A 20,863-nucleotide genomic window follows, 5' to 3' on the forward strand; every position below is an offset into this window, starting at 1 on the left:
CCTCTGCTCTGCTCTTAATGTGACTGTCTCATTTTCCAAGCCAACCCACCCTGCACCCAGTGGTGTCCCCCCTGCCAGGGAGAAGCTGGGAAATAAGCTAGAACTAGACACAGCCTTAGTATTCACGTATTTATTCTCAGAACATACAAACTTATCTTCTCAGAGAATAGAAAACAGAGATTTCACTCAGTGACAAAGATGGACACAGCCAGTTCACCCTGTCCCTCCATCTACTCAGAAAATCCCCTGGGGGAGGGGATGCCTAGAGCACACAGCACCCCTTGGTGCGGGACTGTGCACAGGTCTAAAGGCGCTCGACTTTCTTTACCATCCAAACAGGAAAACAGCTGTCCAGATGACAGTAAGATTCCACTGTCTGTAATCCTCATGGTGCCAGGTCCCCTGGGGCATCTAGGGCAACGACGCTGCTGCAGTTTATACAGTTACACAGTCAAGTCTGTGCCAAAGGAGGTCCCATCAGGCAGCCAGGTTTCTGTTCAGTCTGGGGAGCAATGCCAACTGGCTGCCCCCATAGCCTGGCATGAGCTGATGGCCCAGTGCAATCCCAAAGCAAAGAAGGGCAGAGCTGAGCCAAAAAGCTGTGGTAATTTCCTCTCCCTGCCTCCGACAGCATCGTCCTCTCCTTTTGCAGCCCCACATGCAGGCCTCCCGACCTGAGGGTCTGGGCTAGGGAGTCTGACTGTTTTCCTAAGCCCCCGTAACCCAGGAGTGAGGACCTGGAAAGAGGGATGTGAGGTTTCTGAAGAACAGGCATCAGGCAGCTTTGGAGATGCCCTCAGACCACAGGAAGAGTGCTGTGTCAGGCAAAGATGGTCTCTTCCCGGCGCTTCTTGGTGAGGATGGTGCCTGGCTTATGCTGGGCATCTGGGTGGTTGGCTAGTTCGGGGGGACAGGAAGACACTGGGCTTTCCAGGATGGCTTGCTTCAGCTCGTAGAACACAGCAGAGTCCTCTTTTGTGAGGAAGGTGATGGCCACCCCACTCTTGCCTGCTCGTCCCGTGCGGCCAATGCGGTGGATGTAATCTGGGGAATGGGAAGAATGTCACTCAGCACAGCCCAGATGCCCGGGGGAGCCGTGTCTGATGCCTCCACTTCTAGAGGCATCCTTCCCACCCCATCTCCAAAGGCGGGAATACAGCACGTCCTGCCTGAACCTGAGGTGCCCCCAGTGCCCTCTCCAGGTGCCCATCTCCCCTGTCCTCCTACTGACTGTAGTCCCCACCACACTAAGACCCACAGCTGCCTAGCTTCATTCTTCACACTCTTGAGGACACAAGTGTCATCCCAGCTGCTGGGACAACAAACCCAGGTAAGATAAAAGACAGGAGCGCTTCTCATGGGAGCAAACAATCCCAGACTTGGAGCTGAGGAAGGCAGTAACAGCCCCCCATGGACAGCACCCTGACTTTGAGTGGGACACCATAAGGAATCTGACTTCACCCTGGATTGAAGCTGCTTTCCCTGGAACTTACCTTCAATATTTTTGGCCATATCATAGTTGACAACCATAGACACATCTTGGATATCAATACCACGACCAGCTACATCTGTAGCCACCAAAATATCCTTGGCCCCAGCCTTGAGGTTGGACAATGCAAACTCTCGCTGCTCCTGGCCTTTTCCACCATGCAGTGTGCAAGCATTGTACTGTTGGAAGAATGGTAGAGTGAGCAATGCGATCAAGGAGAGACACAGGAGTTCAGAGGAATGGGACAGACACAGAGGAGGGTTAGAGAGGGCAGCAGGGTAGGAGAAAGGGAAGGAGGCAAGAGAAAGAATGACTGCAGTGAAAGGAAGGAGAGAACAAGCGAGCTGAAGAGACGGACGAGAGAAAAAGGTGTGGTGTGGCAGGGACACACAGAGTAAGGTCAAAAGCAAAGCAGCTGGGAGAGCTGTGGAGCCAGACAGATGAGAAGTCCTCAGAGAATTAGGGGCAAGATCAGGGTAGAAAGCAGGGATCAAGAAGTTTAAGGAAGTTGAAGAGCTGAGTGGCGGGGACACACCCTTCCCCTCAAGCACCAGTAACAGGAGTAAAGGACACTGATTATCAGCTCCCTTCTGACCCCATCACCTCCTCTCCTCAACATATCTAAGCACAGTTTTCACCTACTCTTTTCTAGATCCTCAGACTCTGCCAGGATATGGGTCTCAAACCTTTCCCTGGCTCCACCTCACCAGGATGAAGACCTAAGGCAGCTTTGGCTGGCATTACTGCAGCAGACAGGGAGTCCCGGCAATTGACTCCATTCTTTTTATTCCCTCAAACCACCCTTTACCCTGGTCCTGACTTGTTGATTGCTGGACAGGTTAAAGAAAGGGTGAGAATCGAAAGGAAGAGCCTAGGGGGCCTTGCTAGATTCAGAAAGCAGTGCCACAGAGGCCAGATTTTGTTCTCCCCTGCCAGACATACCCCCATCTTCTCCAGGGATTTGGCCAATACGTCACAGCCCTTCTTCTGGTTGACAAAAATAATGATGGGTGGGTCAAAGCCTTGCTCCAAGATTGCCAGCAGCTTTTTCCTGGAGGGAAGAGGAGAAAGACGTGAGATGCATAATACCTCCCGCTCCAAGTGAAATGCCCAACCCTGATCTGTGAACACTACTTTCAGGGTCTTCAATGCCCATGACATTCTGCTCAAGAAAACAGCAGCTCAACACAGCAAAGCAATTGCCCTGCCCTGCACTTGCACTGAAAAAAGTTCTGAGAGCCATTTCATTCTCCACCCTGTTTCCCCTGGCTCAGGTGCCCTCGTACCTCTTTTCTGACTCTGACATGAGGAAGACTTTCTGTTCCACACGCTCATGGGGCTTGCCTGCGGAGCCAATGTACACCACAGCAGGTCGCCGAAGATAGCTCCTGGCCAGACGCTCCACCGCTGGGGGCATGGTGGCCGTGAACATGACTGTCTACGAAAACAAGAGGCTCAGCCCTGCACCCAGGCAGGCATAATTACATATCCCACTGTCACCAACCCAGCCCAGACGAAAGAATCTAAAATGTGCCGCAGTATAGGCTTTGATAGCCACCACCTTAGAAAATAGTGTCCTCCAGGCCGGGCGCGGTGGCTCAAGCCTGTAATCCCAGCACTTTGGGAGGCCGAGACGGGCGGATCACGAGGTCGGGAGATCGAGACCATCCTGGCTAACACGGTGAAACCCCGTCTCTACTAAGAAATAGAAAAAACTAGCAGGGCGAGGTGGCGGGCGCCTGTAGTCCCAGCTACTCGGGAGGCTGAGGCAGAAGAATGGCGTGAACCCGGGAGGCGGAGCTTGCAGTGAGCTGAGATCCGGCCACTGCACTCCAGCCTGGGCGACAGAGCGAGACTCTGTCTCAAAAAAAAAAAAAAAAAAAAAAAAGAAAATAGTGTCCTCTGAATTCCCATCCTTCCCCAGTACCCGTTCATCAAGGCACTTTCCATCTTATGATGACAGGAAGGCCTGAGAGCATTTGCTAGCACCTGTGGTCCCGGTAGCAGCGTAAGTCTTTGGAATCGTTTTTCCAGGGCTAAGCTAAACGGCTCCACCCTTAGGACTGTCAGAGGACCATACCTAGGCACACTTCATTCTAGAAACATGTACTCTGAGCCCACCTAAGGCAAGAAAGGCCCAACAGGAGGTTGGCAAACTTGTACAACTTTTCCTTTTTTTTTTTTTTTTTGAGACAGGGCCTCACTCTGTTGCCCAGGTTGGAGTGGAACAGTGACACGACCTCAGCTCACTGCAACCTCGGCCTCCCAGGCTTAAGAGGTCCTCCCACCTCAGCCTCCGGAGTGGCTGGGACCACAGGTGCGCACCACCATGCCCAGCTAATTTTTGTAATTTTTGTAGAGATGGAGTTTCGCCATGTTGCCCAGGCTGTCTCAAACTCCTGAGCTCAAGTGATCCACCCGCCTTGGCCTGTCCCACTTTTCCCAGCCCAGAGAAGCTGCCTTACTTGGCGGTACTTATGTTTTCCCGACTCAAAGTTGGCCAGCATCTTCTCAGGGTCCTCAGCCTCATCCGTGTCTGGCTTCTGGTTGCTGACAGGCATGTGCTCCAGGATCTTCTGGACATCTGGCTCAAAGCCCATGTCAATCATCCTATCTGCCTCATCCAGAACCACATAGGTACAGCGGCTCAGCACCAGGTAGCGGTTCTCCAGCACATCAATCAAACGCCCAGGGGTAGCGATCACAATCTGAGTAGTACAGTATAATCATTTACAGCCCAGCAGGTGCCCCTTCTTTTCTTTCCTGTGAACTATCCACCCACTTGGGTGACAGACCTCCAATGCTGAGGAACTTGGACCCCAACCTCTGGTTATGTTTAGCAGTAAAGGCTCCTGCAAACCAGCATGAAATCACTTGTTGCCTGGATTTTCTCAGGAACGAATGAGGTCTCTGAGTAAGATGCAGGGATTAGACAGAGGAGGCAAAATCAGTAGAAACTTTTTTTTTTTTTGGCAAATCATTTCAGATCCTGAAGAAGGAACTTTCTTAGATGGGAGAGACTAAGGGATACCATGAAGGGGGTTGTATAAAGACTAAATTAAAAAAAAAAAAATGTAAAAACTCTAAATTTCTACAGCAGATTTCTCATAAAAAGCTCTCCTCCACTTTCCCGAGATGAACGCAATGCACAAAGTCAAAGATTTGGTCTGGCAGAGTAAAGAGTAACTAAAAGCACAGGCTATGGATAAGAATCTCAGCTCTGCCCATTGCCAGCTGTTTGTGACTTCAGGCAGTTATTAACCTGAACCTCAGCTTGATCTATAACAAGGAAATATCACTACCTACTCTCACACATTATTGTGAGAATTAATGAGCTAATATATACGATATATACTATTTGTAATATAAACTTTGGTGCTAAGTTCTCAATAAATAGCACATACATATAAACCAGCTCCTTTCTTCATTCTACTGCACATCTATTCCAGAAACTAGAAACAAAGCCCCAGGATAGCCTTCCCAGACAGCAGGCTGGCTGCTAGATAGAAAAACAAACCTCACAACCCATGCGCAGCCTGAAGCCCTGGTCTTCTCTGGAGATGCCACCAATGACAGCCACAGTGCGGATACCTAGCGGCTTCCCAAACTTGATGGTCTCTTCCTCAATCTGTTGAGCCAACTCACGGGTGGGAGCCAGGATGATGGCATAAGGGCCTTGGTCTGACTCTTCGATTCTGTGGTAAATGGGGCATCCCACAGCTTCGTGAGCTTTGGTTCTTATCCAACCACAAGCCAGAGCAAGACAAAGTCACTCTTATGGGAAGCGATGGGAATGGGGAGGATGATGAGAAAAGAATGCCATGATCTCACTCAAAAATCAGAGGCCAGGGCTGGGCGCTATGGCTCACACCTGTAATCCCAGAACTGTGGGAGGCTGAGGCAGGCGGATCACCTGAGGTCAGGAGTTTGAGACCACCCTGGCCAACATGGTGAAACTCTGCCTCTAATAAAAATACAAAAATTAGCCAGGGGTGGTGGCCGGCGCCTGTAATACCAGCTACTCGGGAGGCTGAGGCAGGAGAATCGCTTGAACCCAGGAGATGGAGGTTGCAGTGAGCTGAGATCGTGCCACTGTACTCCAGCCTAACAGAGACACTCTGTCTCAAAAAAAAAAAAAAAAAAAAAGAAAGTAAGTCCAGAGGCCAGGCAAGATGGTACAAGCCTATAATCCCAGCACTTTGGGAGGCTGAGGTGGGTGAATCACTTGAGCCCAGGAATTTGAGACCAGCCTAGGCAACATGGTAAAACTCTCTTTCTACAAAAAATACAAAAATTAGCTGGGCATGTTGGAACACACCTGTAATCCCAGCTACTTGGGAGGCTGAGGTGGGAGGATCTGCGCCTGGGAGGCAACGGTTGCAGTAAGCCAAGATCACACCACTGCACTCCAGCCTGGTCAACAAAGCGTGACTCCATTTCAAAAAAACAAAAATAAATAATAAATAAATAAATAAAAATCAGAGATTCGGCCAGGTGCAGTGGTTCACGCCTGTAATCCCAGCACTTTGGGAGGCCAAGGCAGGCAGATCACTTGAAATCAGGAGTTTGAGACCAACCTGGCCAACATGGTGAAACCTCATCTCTACTAAAAATACAAAAATTAAGGACAGGCGCAGTGGCTCACGCCTGTAATCCCAACACTTTGGGAGGCTGAGGCAGGTGGATCACCTGAGGTCAGGAGTTAAGAGACCAGCCTGAACAACATGGAGACCCCATCTCTACTAAAAATACAAAAAAATTAGCCGGGCGTGGTGACGGGTGCCTATAATCCCAGCTACTCAGGAGGCTGAGGGAGGAGAATCACTTGAACCTGGGAGGAGGAGGTTGCAGTAAGCCGAGACTGCGCCACTGCACTCCAGCCTGGGCAACAAGAGCGAAACTCCATCTCAAAAAAACAAAACAAAACAAAAAAACAAAAGTTAGCTGGGTGTGGTGGCACATGCCTGTAATTCCCAGGTACTCAGGAGGATGAGGCAGGAAAATCACCTGAACCTGGGAGGCAGAAGTTGCAGTGAGCTGAGATCGTGCCACTGCACTCCAGCCTGGGTGACAGAGTGAGACTCTGTCTCAAAAAAATAAATATAATAAAATAAAAAAATAAAAATCAGAGACTCCAGGATAGCAAAGTTCTCCAGGTCTTTGCCAGCAACATATACTTCTTTGATATCATGATCCAATTATTCCCTAATATTGAACCAAGAATAAAGAAGCAAGCTTCCGATTATAGACGTGAAACAAAAAACAAACATTCTTTTGCCACTTTCACCTTTCCTACCCAGACAAACCCACTCCAGCTGGTGCCAGCTGACCCCACCTGTCAATTTTGGGAAGTGTGGTGATCCAGACCAGCAGTGGGATGAGGAAGGCTGCTGTCTTGCCGCTGCCAGTCTCAGCCACACCAATGATGTCACGATTCTGTAGCCCAATGGGAATTGCCTGACGCTGGATAGGTGTTGGTTCCTGCAGTGACCCCGAGAAAGAGTAATAGGTACAGGCAGAATTATACAACCTGGGCTACCACTGATAGTAGTAAGCATATCTGCTAGTGCAATGGAAGGATGCCAAGTACAGTGCACAGAAATGGGGACCCCAAGAAGAAACATAATCACTAAAAGCTGACGCTTCTACTAGAAAGTGACAGAAAAGGTCACATTGGTACCCAATAGCAGGGATGGCTCCAAATAGTCAAGGAACAAAGTTCTCTATTCCCAAACTAGTGCAGGAACATTTCAGATCTTTTGGGCCAATCTACCCCTCCTTACCTTATAGCCACACTTATCAATGACCTCCAAGATGTGTGGGGGCAGAGAAGAGTCTTTCCAGGATCGGATGGGATTGGGGATCTTGCCACCTTTGGTGGTGATGCTGTAGTCCTCACGGAAGATCCGCCAGTCCCTGTCCGTCATCTCATCTAACTTTTTCTGAGACCAATGACGATCATCCCAGCGCTGCTTGGCTTCCTTCTTACGAAGTTTACGGAGTCTTGCCCTGGAGCAGGATGTGAGGAGTAAGTAGAATCAGTGCCCTCCAACTCCTTTCTGTAGAGTCTCTGGGCTCTGTCCAGCCACCCTAGCCTTGATCACTCACTCCTCCTGCTCCTTTTCTTCCAGGGTTCGCCTTTTCTCCATTAGGTCTCCATAGAAACGTGACTGCTCTCGTTTCTGCTGCTTGAGGTCAATGCCTGCAATGAAGCCTCGCCCTAACAACTGCACCTGGTGCCGTTCTTTATACCTAGGATTGAGACAGAGGAAAAGAAAAAAGAAGGAGCTGTTACAGCAGTAGGAGGGAAGGGCAGACTACTAATATGAAACAGTTCCTCCTGGACAGGGTCTTTCTTCCACCAGAGGGCTGGCTGACTACCAGTCTACCAATTTTCCATCCCGGCTTGTCTTACTTCCTCCACCTCTGTAGTCATCAGCTCTCTAGGACTGTCTAGTGGAAAAGACCTAGAATTCAGGCCTGAAGCCACTCACAGGGGGTTGTAGTCGATGGATGTGTCTTCAGATGCATCCCACTCAAAAACAAATTTTCGGTCATTGAGATGTCTCGTTCGGCGCCGTTTTTTGATGCCACCCAGGTAACGTTCCTGCTCAGGGAGGGAACACAAAGCACATGAGCCTTGAGGCCCAATTCTCACATGCAGAGATCACAATGGCCAAATAACTAAACCTCATTTTTGTGTGTGGGAGAGAAATGAAGATGGATCCAAGGCCTGCACCTTAATGGCATGCAGTTCCTTGCTCTTATCCTTCTCTTCCCGGATCTTCTGCCGACCTTCCTCATCCTCATTTCCATTGGTCTCCCGTTCCATCCTCTCCCTGCGTTCCCGACGTTCCCGTTCCTGAGGATCTTCTGCAGATCAAAGAAAGCAAAGCTGCAGAAGAGCTCATGGAAGAAAAGAGGAGAGGGAATGGAGGGAATCCAGATGAGGAACATCAAATGAAGAAAAAAAGGGCTAGACTTATGATATGGGGTAAATGGAGATCTAACAGAAAAATGTTTTCTCATAAACTCCCACCATCCTTCCCTTTTCCAAACTCCAGAGTGAACAGGTTTCTATCTCTCCTAAGAGACACCGTATCTCATCCCACTCTTTCCTCTTCCATCTAGTGGCTACACAGGGTAGAATAACGAACCCAACATCTTCCTGCCCAAGTCTTGGAACTGTTTCCTTTTCTTCCTCTCTTCTTCAAGCATCCTCTGCCGCTCTTCCACCTCCTGCTGCCGTCGCTTTAGAGCTTCAGCCTCTCGTTCTGCTTTGGAGAGGAACTTGGGCTACAAAACAGATTGGAACTGTCAACAAAGGATCTGGGAGCAGGGTACAATCACGTCACTAATGGGGAGATGGCATGGAACCCAAAAATATTTGCTCAAGCATTAAGCCTGTTGAGGAAAACATAAATAGGCCTTGGACTCGGTTATGGACTGAACTACGTCCCCTACAGAATTCTGTGTTTTTTCAGGCTGGACGTGGTGGCGCATGCCTGTAATCCCAGTGCTTTGGGAGACCTAGATGGGAGGATTGCTTGAGGCCAGGAATTCAAGACCAGCCTGGGCAACATAGCAAGACCTTGTTTCTACAAAAATAAAAAAACTCAGCCAGACATGATGGCATGTGCCTATAGTCCCAGCTACTCAGGAGGCTGAGGCAGGAAAATCATAAGAGCTCAGGAGTTTGAGGTTATAGTGAGCTGTGATTGCACCACTGTACTTCAGCCTGGGCAAAAAACCAAGACCTTATCTCTAAAAAAAAAAAAAAAATGTGACCGGGCACAGTGGCTTGTGCCTATAAATCCCAGCACTTTGGGAGGCCGAGGCGGACAGATCACGAGGTCAGGAGTTCGAGACAAGCCTGGCCAGCACAGTGAAACCCTATCTCTACTAAAAAATACAAAAAATTAGCCGGGCATGGTGGTGCATGCCTATAGTCCCAGCTACTCTGGAGGCTGGGGCAGGAGAACTGCCTGAACCTGGGAGACGGAGGTTCCAGTGAGCCGAGATCGTGCCACTGCACTCCAGCCTGGGCAACAGAGTGAGACTCCATCTCAAAACAAACAAACAAACAAAAAATACACATGTTATATATATTTTTTGTGACAGACTCTTGCTCTGTTGCCCAAGCTGCAGTTCAGTGGTGTCATCATGGCTCACTACAGCTTCAACCTCCTGGGCTCAAGCAATATCCTTGCCTCAGCCTCCTAAGTAGCTGGGACTACACATGCATGCTACCACAGATGGCTAATTTTTTAAATTTGATAGAGATGGGTTTTTACCACGTTGCCCAGGCTGGTCTAAAAATCCCTGGCTCAAGTGATCCTCCCATCTTGGCCTTCCAAAGTATTGGGATTACAGGTGTGAGCCACTGTACCCAGCTCAAAATTCATATGTGGAAGCCCTAACCCCTAGTATCTCAGAATGTGACTGTATGTGGAGACAGGGCATGTAAAGAGGTGATTAAGTTAAAATGAGCCCATTAGGCTGGGCACAGTGGCTCATGCCTGTAATCCCAGCACTTTGTGAGGCCAAGGAGGGCAGATCACTTGAGCCCAGGGGTTCGAGACCAGCCTGGGCAACATGGTGAAATCCTGACTCTACAAAAAATACAAAAATTAGCTGGGCGTTGTGGCACGCACCTGTAGTCCCAGATATTTGGGGGGCTGAGGTGGGAGGATTGCTTCAGCCTGGGAGGCGGAGGTTGAAGTGAGCCAATATCACGCCACTGTACTCCATCCCGGGTGACAGAGTGAGACTCTGTCTCAAAAAAAAAAAAAAAAAAAAAAAAAGGCCTTTTAGGGTGAGCCCTAATCCAACACAAGGGGTACATGTGTACACAAGGAAGACCATGTGAAGAGCCGAGGAAGAAGACAGTCTTATAAGCCAAGGAGAGAGGCCTCAGAAGAAACAACCCTGCTGACACTCCGCTCTCAGACTTCCAGCCTCCAGAACTATGAGAAAATTAATTTCTGTTGTTGAAGTCACCCAGTCTGTGGTATTTTGTTATGGCAGCCTGAGCAGATGAATGGAGACCCCCACGTACTTACCTTAGCCTCAGCTTCTTCCTCAGCCTTTTTCTTGGCCAGAAGTTCCTCCAGGGATAATGGCTGGGCCTGAAGATAAAACACAGAACTTTAGTCTATAAAGGCTCTCTTCGCTTTAAAGATCAACAAAGCAACGCACGAGTTGAAGATGAAAAATATCCTTCCTCTCCTTCACCTTAGGCTTCTTATCACCATGTTCATCCTCTTCATCCTTCTTAGAGTCTCTGTCCTTCCGAGATTTAAAGTCTTTTCCTCGGCCAGGAGATAAGCTTTGAGGAAAAGGAACAAGAAAGGTCCACATCACTCTTACTTCAGCCCCTGGATGAGGTTCAAGTTAAGCCCCAAAAACAGAATGGAAGTTTCCCCATGACTCAACAAGACTGGCTCACAGTCATCTATCATGTCTTGAAACTCTCTTAGCAGGCATGGTCATTCTGCCAGCTCTGAAACCTAATTATGGCCCTGTCTTGGCCCCTTTCTACCCAAATCTCCTTTTGAGACTAATCTCCTTTGGGAAGTGGGACTTTACTACTGATGTCAAAAATATTTCCTCTAGGCCAGGCGCAGTGTCTCATGCCTGTAATCCCAGCACTTTGGGAGGCCAAGGCAGGTGGGTCACCTGAGGTCAGGAGTTCAAGACCAGCCTGGCCAACATGGCAAAACCCTGTCTCTGCTAAAAACACAAAAATTAGCCAGGTGTGGCTGTTTAAAAAATTTTTTTTTTTTTTTGGAGACGCAGTGTCACTCTGTTGCCCCAGCTGGAGTGCAATGGTGTGATCTCAGCTCACTGCAACCTCTCCCTCCTGAGTTCAAGCAATTCTGCCTTAGCCTCCTGAGTAGCTGGGACTTCCCGAGTAGCTAGGACTACAGGTTCGTACTGCCACCACTGGCTAATTTTTTTTTTTTTTTTTTGAGACAGAGTCTCACTCTGTCGCCCAGGCTGGAGTGCAGTGGCGTGATCTCTGCTCACTGCAAGCTCTGTCGCCTCCCGGGTTCACGCCATTCTCCTGCCTCAGCCTCCCGAGAAGCTGGGACTACAGGCGCCCGCCACCATGCCCAGCTAATTTTTTTTCGTATTTTTAGTAGAGACGGGGTTTCGCCATGTTCTCCAGGATGGTGTCACTCTCCTGACCTCGTGATCTGCCCACCTCGGCCTCCCAAAGTGCTGGGATTACAGGCGTGAGCCACCGCGCCCGGCCTAATTTTTAAAATTTTTAGTAGAGACGAGGGTTCACCATGTTGGTCAGGCTGGTCTCGAACTCTTGACCTCAGGTGATATAGCCACCTCGGCCACCCAAAGTGCTAGGATTGTAGGTGTGAGCCACGGTGCCCGTCCCTCCTTAACTCTTTCATACACAATGAATTTAGCCTACATGGCCACCCCACCACGAGCCAAGAAGATATTGTTATCTATATTCCCTCATCATTTTTCATTCCCATCAATCCCAACAATCTTTCCCCATACCTGATCTAAGCTTAATCTACAAGAGAATTCAAACAACCCCACTGAGTTTCTGTTAGGAGCATTCTGTCCTCTGCCTTGAATTCTAACCTATACTTTCAGGGCCTGATAAGAACTTTGTATACAGGACAGGCACAGTGGCTCATGCCTGTAATCCCAGCACTTTGAGAGGCCGAGGTGGCCAGATCACCTAAGGTCAGGAGTTCGAGACCAGCCTGGCCAACAGGCGAAACTCCGTCTCTACTAAAAATACAAAAATTAGCCAGGTGTGGTGGCGTGTGCCTGTAATCCCCACTACTCGGGGAGCTGAAGCAGCAGAATCGCTTGAACCCAGGAGGTGGAGGTTGCAGTGAGATTGTGCCACCGCACTCAGCCTGGGTGACAGAGAAAGATTCCGTCTCAAAAAAAAAAAAAAAAAAAAGAGGCCGGGCACGGTGGCTCATGCCTGTAATCCCAGCACTTTGCTTTGCGAGGCCGAGGTGGGTGGATCACCTGCGGTCGGGAGTTTGAGACCAGCCTGGCCAACATGGAGAAACCCTGTCTCTACTAAAAATACAAAAATTAGCCAGGCGTGGTGGCGCATGCCTGTATTCCCAGCTACTCGGGAGGCTGAGGCAGGAAAACTGTCTGAACCCAAGAGGCGGAGGTTGCAATGAGCTGAGATCGTGCCATTGCACTCTAGCCTGGGCAACAGGACAAAAACTCTGTCTCAAAAAAAAAACAAAAACAAACCAAAATCTGGTGGCAGATGCCTGTAGTCCAGCTACTCAGGAGGCTGAGGTGGGTGAATCACCTAAGCCTGGGGAAGTCAAGGCTGCAGTAAGCTGTGATCACACCACTGCACTGCAGGCTGGGCAAGAAAGTGAGACTCTGCTTTAAAAAAATAAATAAAATAAAAATAAATAAGAAAAAGAGCTCTGTAATAACTACCAACAGAATCTGTTAAGAGAAATCTACTTTCATAAGAAGCTGAGTCAACTCAGGTGCAGAGAAGAAATGGGAGCATTCCCCTAAAGCCCCCTCATTCCTTCATATACCTGGATCGTTTCCGGTCCTTGTCCCGTCTGTGTCCATCCTTGTCTCGATCTCGGTCCTTCTTATTCCGATCCCGCTCCTTATCTCGTTCTCGTTCTTTGTGCCGTCGTTCTCTGGAAGACCACAAATTTAAGAATTCACTGGTATTTCCAAAGTATCTTGCTTCACTGCAGCCCTGAGAAAGTTCCTATACTCTTGTGCCAAAGTAATGTTTTACAAATTAGAGAATGTATCTCTCACGGAAATAACGAGGGAATTCTAAGAAGCTTCTATAGATCAGAGATGTACTGTTAAGTATTAATGGCAATGACAGGTCATTGACTATGTGAACAGATGAAACTTCCTTTTTTATTTTTTTGAGATGGAGTCTCGCTCTGTCGCCTAGACTGGAGTGCAGTGGTGCGATCTCGGCTCACTGCAGCCCCCGCCTCCCGGGTTCAAGGAATTGTCATGCCTCAGCCTCCCGAATAGCTGGGAATACAGACATGCACCACCAGACCTGGCTAATTTTTATATTTTTAGAAGAGACAGTGTTTTGCCATGTTGGCCAGGCTGGTCTCAAACTCCTCACCTCAAGTAATCCACCCACCTCGGCCTCACAAAGTGCTGGGATTACAGGTATGAGCCACCACACCCAGCCACAAATGAACCTTCCTTGATAACCCGGACCTTCCTCTTACAAGTTCCCTCTCAACTTTTAAGAGTTGGGTCACTGAGGAAAACTGAAAACACCTGCAGGTCCAACTGGGATAGGAGTAGATTAATGTACAAAAAGTAGATGCCTAGCCGGGCACAGTGGCTCACACTGTAATCCCAGTACTTTGGGAGGCTGAGGTGGGTGGATCACCTGAGGTCAGGAGATCGAGATCAGCCTGACCAATGTGGAGAAACCCCGTCTCTACTAAAATTACAAAATTAGCTGGGTGTGGTGGGTGCCTGTAATCCCAGCTATTCGGGAGGCTGAGGCATGAGAATTGCTTGAACCCAGGAGGCAGAGGTTGCAGTGAGCCAAGATCGTGCCATTGCACTCCAGCCTAGGCAACAAGAGTGAAACTCCATCTTTTAAAAAAAAAAAAAAACAGCCGGGCGCGGTGGCTCAAGCCTGTAATCCTAGCACTTTGGGAGGCCAAGATGGGCGGATCACGAGGTCAGGAGATCGAGACCATCCTGGCTAACACGGTGAAACCCCGTCTCTACTAAAAAATACAAAAAAACTAGCCGGGCGAGGTGATGGGCGCCTGTAGTCCCAGCTACTTGGGAGGCTGAGGCAGGAGGATGGCATAAACCTGGGAGGCGGAGCTTGCAGTGAGCTGAGATCTGGCCACTGCACTCCAGCCTGGGCGACAGAGCGAGACTCCGTCTCAAAAAAAAAAAAAAAAAGGCCGGGCGCAGTGGCTCACGCCTATAATCCCAGCACTTTGGGAGGCCAAGGTGGGCGGATCATGAGGTCAGGAGATGAGACCATCCTGGCTAACACGGTGAAACTCTGTCTCTACTAAAAATACAAAAATTAGCCAGGCATGGTGGCGGGTGCCTGTAGTCCCAGCAACTCGGGAGGCTGAGGCAGGAGAATGGTGTGAACCCAGGAGGTGGAGCTTGCAGTCAGCTGAGATCAAGCCACTGCACTCCAGCCTGGGCGACAGAGCGAGACTCCGTTTCAGGAAAAAAAAAAAAAAAAAAAAATGCCTAATACTGGAGGCATCAGAAGAACCAACAAGGAAAAAATCTGAAATGTACTCTCCCTTTCCATGTAACAAAGTTACTTTACCTTTCTGCAGATTTGGAACGGGAACGAGAGCGAGAACGGCTGCCTCCTCGACGTCTATCCCTTGAACGATGCCGCTTTCTATCTTTAGATGGGGAAGACTTCCGGTCCCGGTCTCTATCCCGCTCTCTGTCAGGAGTCCGTGATCGCTTCCTTTCCTCCTTGGAAGGTGATGCATCACGGTCCTTTTTGTCAACCAGCTCTCCTGCCATCTGTAATGAGTAGGAAGAGTACTTACAATGTACTAGGCAGTGCTGTAAATTGCTTATACATAATTCACTTACCCTCAAAAAAATCCTATGAGGTGGATATATTAGTATGTCTACAGATGAGAAGACTGAAGCTCAGGTATATAAAGGAACTTGTCTGAGGGCAGACAGGTAGTGGCAGAGTTGCAGGCAGTCTGGCTCCACAGACCATTGTTACTCACTATACTATACTGTCTCCCTGTAATTCCTTTCAGGGTCTCACTCTGTCACCCAGGCTGGAGTGCAGTGGTGCAATCATAGGTCACTGCAGCTTCAACTTCCTGGGCTCAAGCCATCCTCCTGCCTCACCTGGCTAATTTATTTTTTGTAGAGACAGGGTCTCACCATGTTGCCCAGGCTGGTCTTAAATTCCTGACCTTAAGCAATCCTCCTGCCTCAGCCTCTAAAAGGCTGAGATTACAGGCGTGAGCCACAGTGCCTGGCCGATTCCTTTTTATATATTCATTTCTAGATATGTACAGTGAATATACCATATTTTTGTAATTAGACTGCAAAAGAGTATTAAAAGAAGTGTTAGTGTATGAAGAGTGTACCGCTTCTAGAAACATCCTACATTGCTTACTTTGAAGTTTATTAGGTCTGCCAACCCACCAGGATCAGTCAGCACACACACATCTGAGAGAGACGTTCCTCCAGCTCATAAAGAGAGCTCAATGGAGAAAAAAGTTTAACTTTGAGATCTGGATCATATTATAATTAGCACCACAAGGAAAACCTGAATTTAAGTGGAGAAACATACTTTTACTCAGATTAAAAGAAATGTACCTCTAGTTATGCAATGGGAAAAATTTGGTGAAGGGTACACAGGACCTCTACACACATTTTTTAACACCTGTGAAACTATAATTATTTCAAAATATATATTTTTTAAATATCCAAAACTAAAGGTTGCAGAAGTCCTGACTGACATTCCCTATTCAGATTTTCACAACCTTGGTCATCTGCATAACCCAGTTTTGTGAAAGGTTTCAGCAGGAATGTTTTCTGTCTCCCTCCTACCTGGGAGACACCGAACACCACTCCCACACTGTCAACTATTCTTTGGACTATGAAATCTAGTTCAGCCAGGAGCTAAAACTGCAGCAATCCTGAATCTGCAACCACCTCATCATCATCCCAAAGACTTGGGATACATTTCTCGCAACTTATTTTATCCCCAGATGGTTCAGCTCAAATAGTTCCTTAAGCTTTAGCTTACAAGTCCCCTTTCTTATGCCATTCCTCGCCATATATCCTTAAGGAAGATTGTATAAAGATAAGAAAAGAAAAATGTACAAGAAGCACTTTCAAAATGTGAGGACAACCCATTTGATCTCACAATCACCTGAGAAGTGACTGACTGTTCTGTATCAGTACATCATGCATATCACATAGAAATAGCTATGTCTTAGGCTGGGCGTGGTGGCTCACACCTGTAATCCCAGCACTTTGGGAGGCCGAGGCAGGCAGATCACGAGGTCAGGAGATCGAGACCATCCTGGCAAACATGGTGAAACCCCGTCTCTACTAAAAATAAAAAAGTTAGCTGGGCGTGGTGGTGCGTGCCTGTAGTCCCAGCTACTCAGGAGGCTGAGGCAGGAGAATCGCTTGAACCTGGGAGGCGGAGGCTGCAGTGAGCCGAGATCACGCCACTGCACCCCAGCCTGGGCAACAGGGCAAAACCCTGTTTCAAAAAAAAAAAAAAGAACACTTGTAGCCCTAAGAAAATAATCCCAAAGGAGGGCTATTTTCTCTGTACAGCATCCTGGATATCATTCATTCTTTCAACAAATATTCACTGAGCACCTACAAGGTACCAGAAATTGTTGTAGGTAATGGAGACAAAGCAGTAAAGAAAACAAAGTCTCCTACTTCATAAAACATAAATTCTAGTGTAGCAGAAAGGATTTTAAATAGTAATGAATGCTAATGAAGAGAATAAAAGAGTGATATGATTGGTAAGGGTATAAACAACAGATAGATGGCTCAGGGTAGAAGTTTTAGTTGACATTTAAGCTGAGACTTGAATGATGGGAAAGAGGGCCATGAAAAGATCAGGGTAAAAAACCCTTATTAGATAGAAGAGATGTGAGTACTAGGAAACTGGGGCAGGAACTAGCTTAGCATGTTCGTCAGGTTTGTTTTTTGTTGTTGTTGTTGTTGTTGAGACAGGGTCTCACCCTCTCACCCAGGATGGAGGGCAGGGCACAATCATGGCACACTGCAGCCTTGACTTCCCAGGCTCAAGCCATCCTCCTGCCTCAACCTCCCAAGTAGTTGGGACTATAGGCGCATGCCACCACACCCGACCCATTTTTTTTTTTTGAGACAGAGTCTTGCTCTGTCGCCCAGCCTGGAGCACAATGGAACGATCTCAGCTCACTGCAACCTCCACCTCCCAGGTTCAAGTGATTCTCCTGCCTCAGCCTCCCGAGTAGTTGGGATTACAGGCACGTGCCACCACGCCTGGCTAATTTTTGTATTTTTAGTAGAGGCGGAGTTTCACCATGTTGGCCAGGCTAGTCTCAAACTCCTGACCTCAGGTGATCCGCCCTGAGTGCCCAAAGTGCTGAGATTACAAGCATGAGCCACTGTGCCCGCCCCCAACTAATTTTTAAAATTTTTATTAGAGACAAGGTCTCAATTTGTTGTCCAGGCTAGTCTTGAACTCCTGGGCTCAAGGGATCCTTCTGCCTCAGCCTCCCAAAGTGCTGGTATTACAGGTGTGAGCCCAACTGCACGTTTGTCAGTTAAAAACATATTTGTGTGGCCAGGCCTGATGGCTCATGCCTGTAGTACCAGCACCTTGGGAGGCCAAGGCGGGAGGATTTGAGCTCCGGAGTTCAAGACCAGCCAGGATAGTATAGTAAGACTACCCGTCTATTTTGAAAAATAAAATTTTACATTTATAAAAATCAGCCAGAGGCTGGGTGCAGTGGCTCACGCCTGTAATCTCAGCACTTTGGGAGGCTGAGGTAGGCGGATCATGAGGTCAGGAGTTTGAGACCAGCCTGGCCAACAGGGTGAAACCCTATCTCTACTAAAAATACAAAAATTAGCCAGGCATGGTGTCGGGCATCCGTAATCCCAGGTACTCGGAAGGCTGAGGCAGAACTGCTTGAACCCAGGAGGTGGGGGTTGTTTTGAGCCAAGATAGCGCCACTGCACTCCAGCCTGGGTGACAGAGCAAGACTCCCTCTGTCTCGAGGAAAAAAAAAGAAAAATCAGCCAGGTGTGGTGATTCACACTTGTAATCCTAGCACTTTGGGAGGCTGAGGGTGGGTGGAATGCTTGAGTTCAAAAGTGTTCAAGAGCTCATAGGCAGAGGCCTCGGAGGAAAATAAAGGAAAATATCATCCAGGAACACGGCTTGTACCCCTAGAAGCCAATACTACCTATGGGGCCCATGCTCCTTTGCTCCTACCTGGGGAGGATCACCTGAGCCCAGGCTGAGGTGGGAAGACTTCTTGAGCCTGGGAAGCACTGATGCAGGGGAAATACTGATTCAAGATGAGTTCAGTGAGCTGGGCAGGAGTCAGATAACGAAAATGTGTTACAGGTCAGAGTAAATTGGATTTTAACTGCAATGGGGATCTTAGAAGAGCTTTATACAGGAAGCAATCTAATACTTTGGTGACTTGCAAGAAAATATATAGCAGAGAGGCAGAGTGAAAACAAAACCACTGAGAGTGCTATTATGGTACTCTAGGCAAGAGATGGCAGTGGCTTGTTCTAGGAAGGTGGCAATGGAGATGGAAAGAAGTAGGCAGTGTCAGAGCATATTTTGGAGGCAAAGCTGACAGGACTTACTGAAGGGAGATACAGAAAGAAGAGACACAAAGATAGCTCCTAAATTTATAGTTTCAGCAACCTAATAGTTTGCGGTGCCATAGCAAACAAACTGGAAAAGACTAGGGAAGGAATAGATTTAAGAAGAAATCAAACGTTTCATTTTGGCCAGGTTAAATGTGAGATGTCAGTAAGACAACCAAGTGGAGATTCCCAGAAGGCAAGTAGAAATGCAAATCTGGAACTTAGGGAAGAGGGTCAATAGACAAAAACCTGAGTCACCAATACACAGATAGCTTTTAAAGCCATGGGACACTAAATGATATTACCTAAGTAGGCAGCATAGTGAAAGAAAAAAATAGAGAAGCAGCTCCAGGATTGAGCTCTGGAACACTTTAACAGGAGTTAGCCACGGGATGAACCACAGAAAAAGAATGGAAAGAACCAGCAGCCAGCGAGAAAGGACAAAGAAAAGTATGGCAACGAAGAAGCCAAAAACATGTTTCAAGGAGAGAGGGGTCAACGGAATCAAGTACCAGCGAAGTGGAGAGGGAATAAGGGACAGAGAAGCAACCACTGAATTTGGAAAAATGGAGATTACTGGTGACCTTGACAAGAGCTGTTTCAGTAGCATTGAGGTAATGGAAGCCCAAGTGGAATGAGTTTGGAAGAGAATGAAGAATGAGGAGACAGTAAATACAGGCAACTTTTATCACAGGTTCTATTATCACAAAGGCCAAATAACCAGGCTGACTCTGGCCATGCTTTCCAGCAGCCTTCTCTCAAACCTCCAGATCTTCAGGTCCTCAGTTCTTGCAGGGCAGGGGCACATTCTTTTTTTTCATTCAATGACATATTTACCAAGCATCTACTGTATGCAAGGCACAGTGCTAGGTGCTATGTGAGTCACAAAAACAAATTCTGTTCACAGGAAATTTTTAGAACAACAGGGGTTATCAGGCCGGACGCGGTGGCTCACACCTGTAATCCTAACACTAAGAGACCGAGGCAGGTGGAATGCCTGAGCTCAGGAGTTCGAGACCAGCCTGGGGAACACGGTGAAACCCCGTCTCTACTAAAAATACAAAAAATTAGCAGGGCGTGGCGACGTGCGCCTGTAATCCCAGCTACTCGGGAGGCTGAGACAGGAGAATCGCTTGAACTCGGGAGGCGGAGGTTGCAGTGAGCAGAGATCGCGCCATTGCACTCCAGCCTGGGCGACAGAGCGAGACTCCGTCTCAAAAAAAAAAAAGAACAATAGGGGGTATGAGACACATACCAAGAAGAGTATCAAGGCTCAGATGTAGTAATACAGGTGTTCAAAGGCGTTTCCTTTCACTTGTAAAAGGTGACGTGGAAGGCTTGGTAGAGGAAGTGACGCTTGAGCCTTTAAGTATAAGTAGAATTTGAAGATATGTAATTAAGGACGCGGAAAAGAAGTCATTCCCGGCAAAAGAAATAATAGAGGCGGAGCAGAGGCGGGAAAACATGGACTGATTGCGAGAGAAAAGCCTAAGTTTCAGTTTGGCTGCAGCAAAGGCTACTTGAAGCATGAAAGAATAAGGTCAGACTGGGGGTATCAGAGGCGCTGCGCCCATGGGCAGAGTCCTGGGAGGAAAATATCGTGCAGGGACGTGGCCTGTGCTCGGAGGAGCCAACACTACCCCTGGGGCCTGCGCCCCTTCACTCCTGCCCGCCCGAGCTTCCCGGGTTCATGCCCCTTTTCTGAGGCGTTCTTTCCCGCCTCGTCCAGGAGGCAGGGGCCACCGCTGTGCCCCGACTCTCGCCCTCTCTGTAAGCTCGTGGGAACCGCCCCCACCGCCCGGGACTCACCACCCTGAGTCTGAACCGCCCAACGCGGCCTCAACGTCGAGGAGCCGTCGCCATCTTTCCCGTTTCCTGGTCGCGGCAATGAACCCCCCCGGCCGCAAGGCAAGCTGGGAAGGCGAGTTCCTGAAGCTGGGCGCGCAGGCCGACACTGAGGCCCGGGAACTACCAATCCCAGAATGCACGGCT

General features: G+C 48.4%; 1 protein-coding gene across 2 annotated transcripts; it reads right to left on the reverse strand.

The window, feature by feature from the left end:
- Positions 1–109: 109 nt before the first annotated feature.
- DDX23 (DEAD-box helicase 23) lies at positions 110–20,778 on the reverse strand. Of its 2 annotated transcripts, none has more exons than XM_025401184.1 (17): positions 20,681–20,778; positions 14,814–15,022; positions 13,048–13,158; positions 10,724–10,817; positions 10,552–10,617; positions 8,647–8,785; positions 8,229–8,362; positions 7,984–8,099; positions 7,598–7,741; positions 7,273–7,498; positions 6,825–6,970; positions 5,007–5,184; positions 3,955–4,197; positions 2,776–2,927; positions 2,432–2,540; positions 1,494–1,668; positions 110–1,044 (listed from the first exon to the last, which is right to left on the reverse strand). In XM_025401184.1, exons 2-17 carry the CDS (start codon positions 15,020–15,022, stop codon positions 821–823), a joined length of 2,466 nt encoding a protein of 821 aa, XP_025256969.1. In that variant the 5' UTR covers positions 20,681–20,778; the 3' UTR covers positions 110–820. The 2 variants fall into 2 exon arrangements, with proteins under 2 accessions (XP_025256969.1, XP_025256970.1); XM_025401185.1 differs by having other exon boundaries at positions 7,984–8,096; positions 20,681–20,770.
- Between the last annotated feature and the right edge of the window lie 85 nt (positions 20,779–20,863).

Source organism: Theropithecus gelada, chromosome 11 (genome assembly GCF_003255815.1).
Source record: "Theropithecus gelada isolate Dixy chromosome 11, Tgel_1.0, whole genome shotgun sequence".
Classification (NCBI taxonomy): Eukaryota; Metazoa; Chordata; class Mammalia; order Primates; family Cercopithecidae; genus Theropithecus; species Theropithecus gelada.

Bases quoted from the DNA above. Each gene is read 5' to 3' on its own strand.
- DDX23 (XM_025401184.1), bottom strand. From the start codon at position 15,022: ATGGCAGGAGAGCTGGTTGACAAAAAGGACCGTGATGCATCACCTTCC. The intron at 6,971-7,272 runs GTAAGGAGGGGT...GGGTCACTGCAG, and splicing joins TTGATAAGTGTGGCTATAAG to GAACCAACACCTATCCAGCG. The intron at 4,198-5,006 runs GTTTGTTTTTCT...TGTACTACTCAG, and splicing joins GGCTGCGCATGGGTTGTGAG to ATTGTGATCGCTACCCCTGG.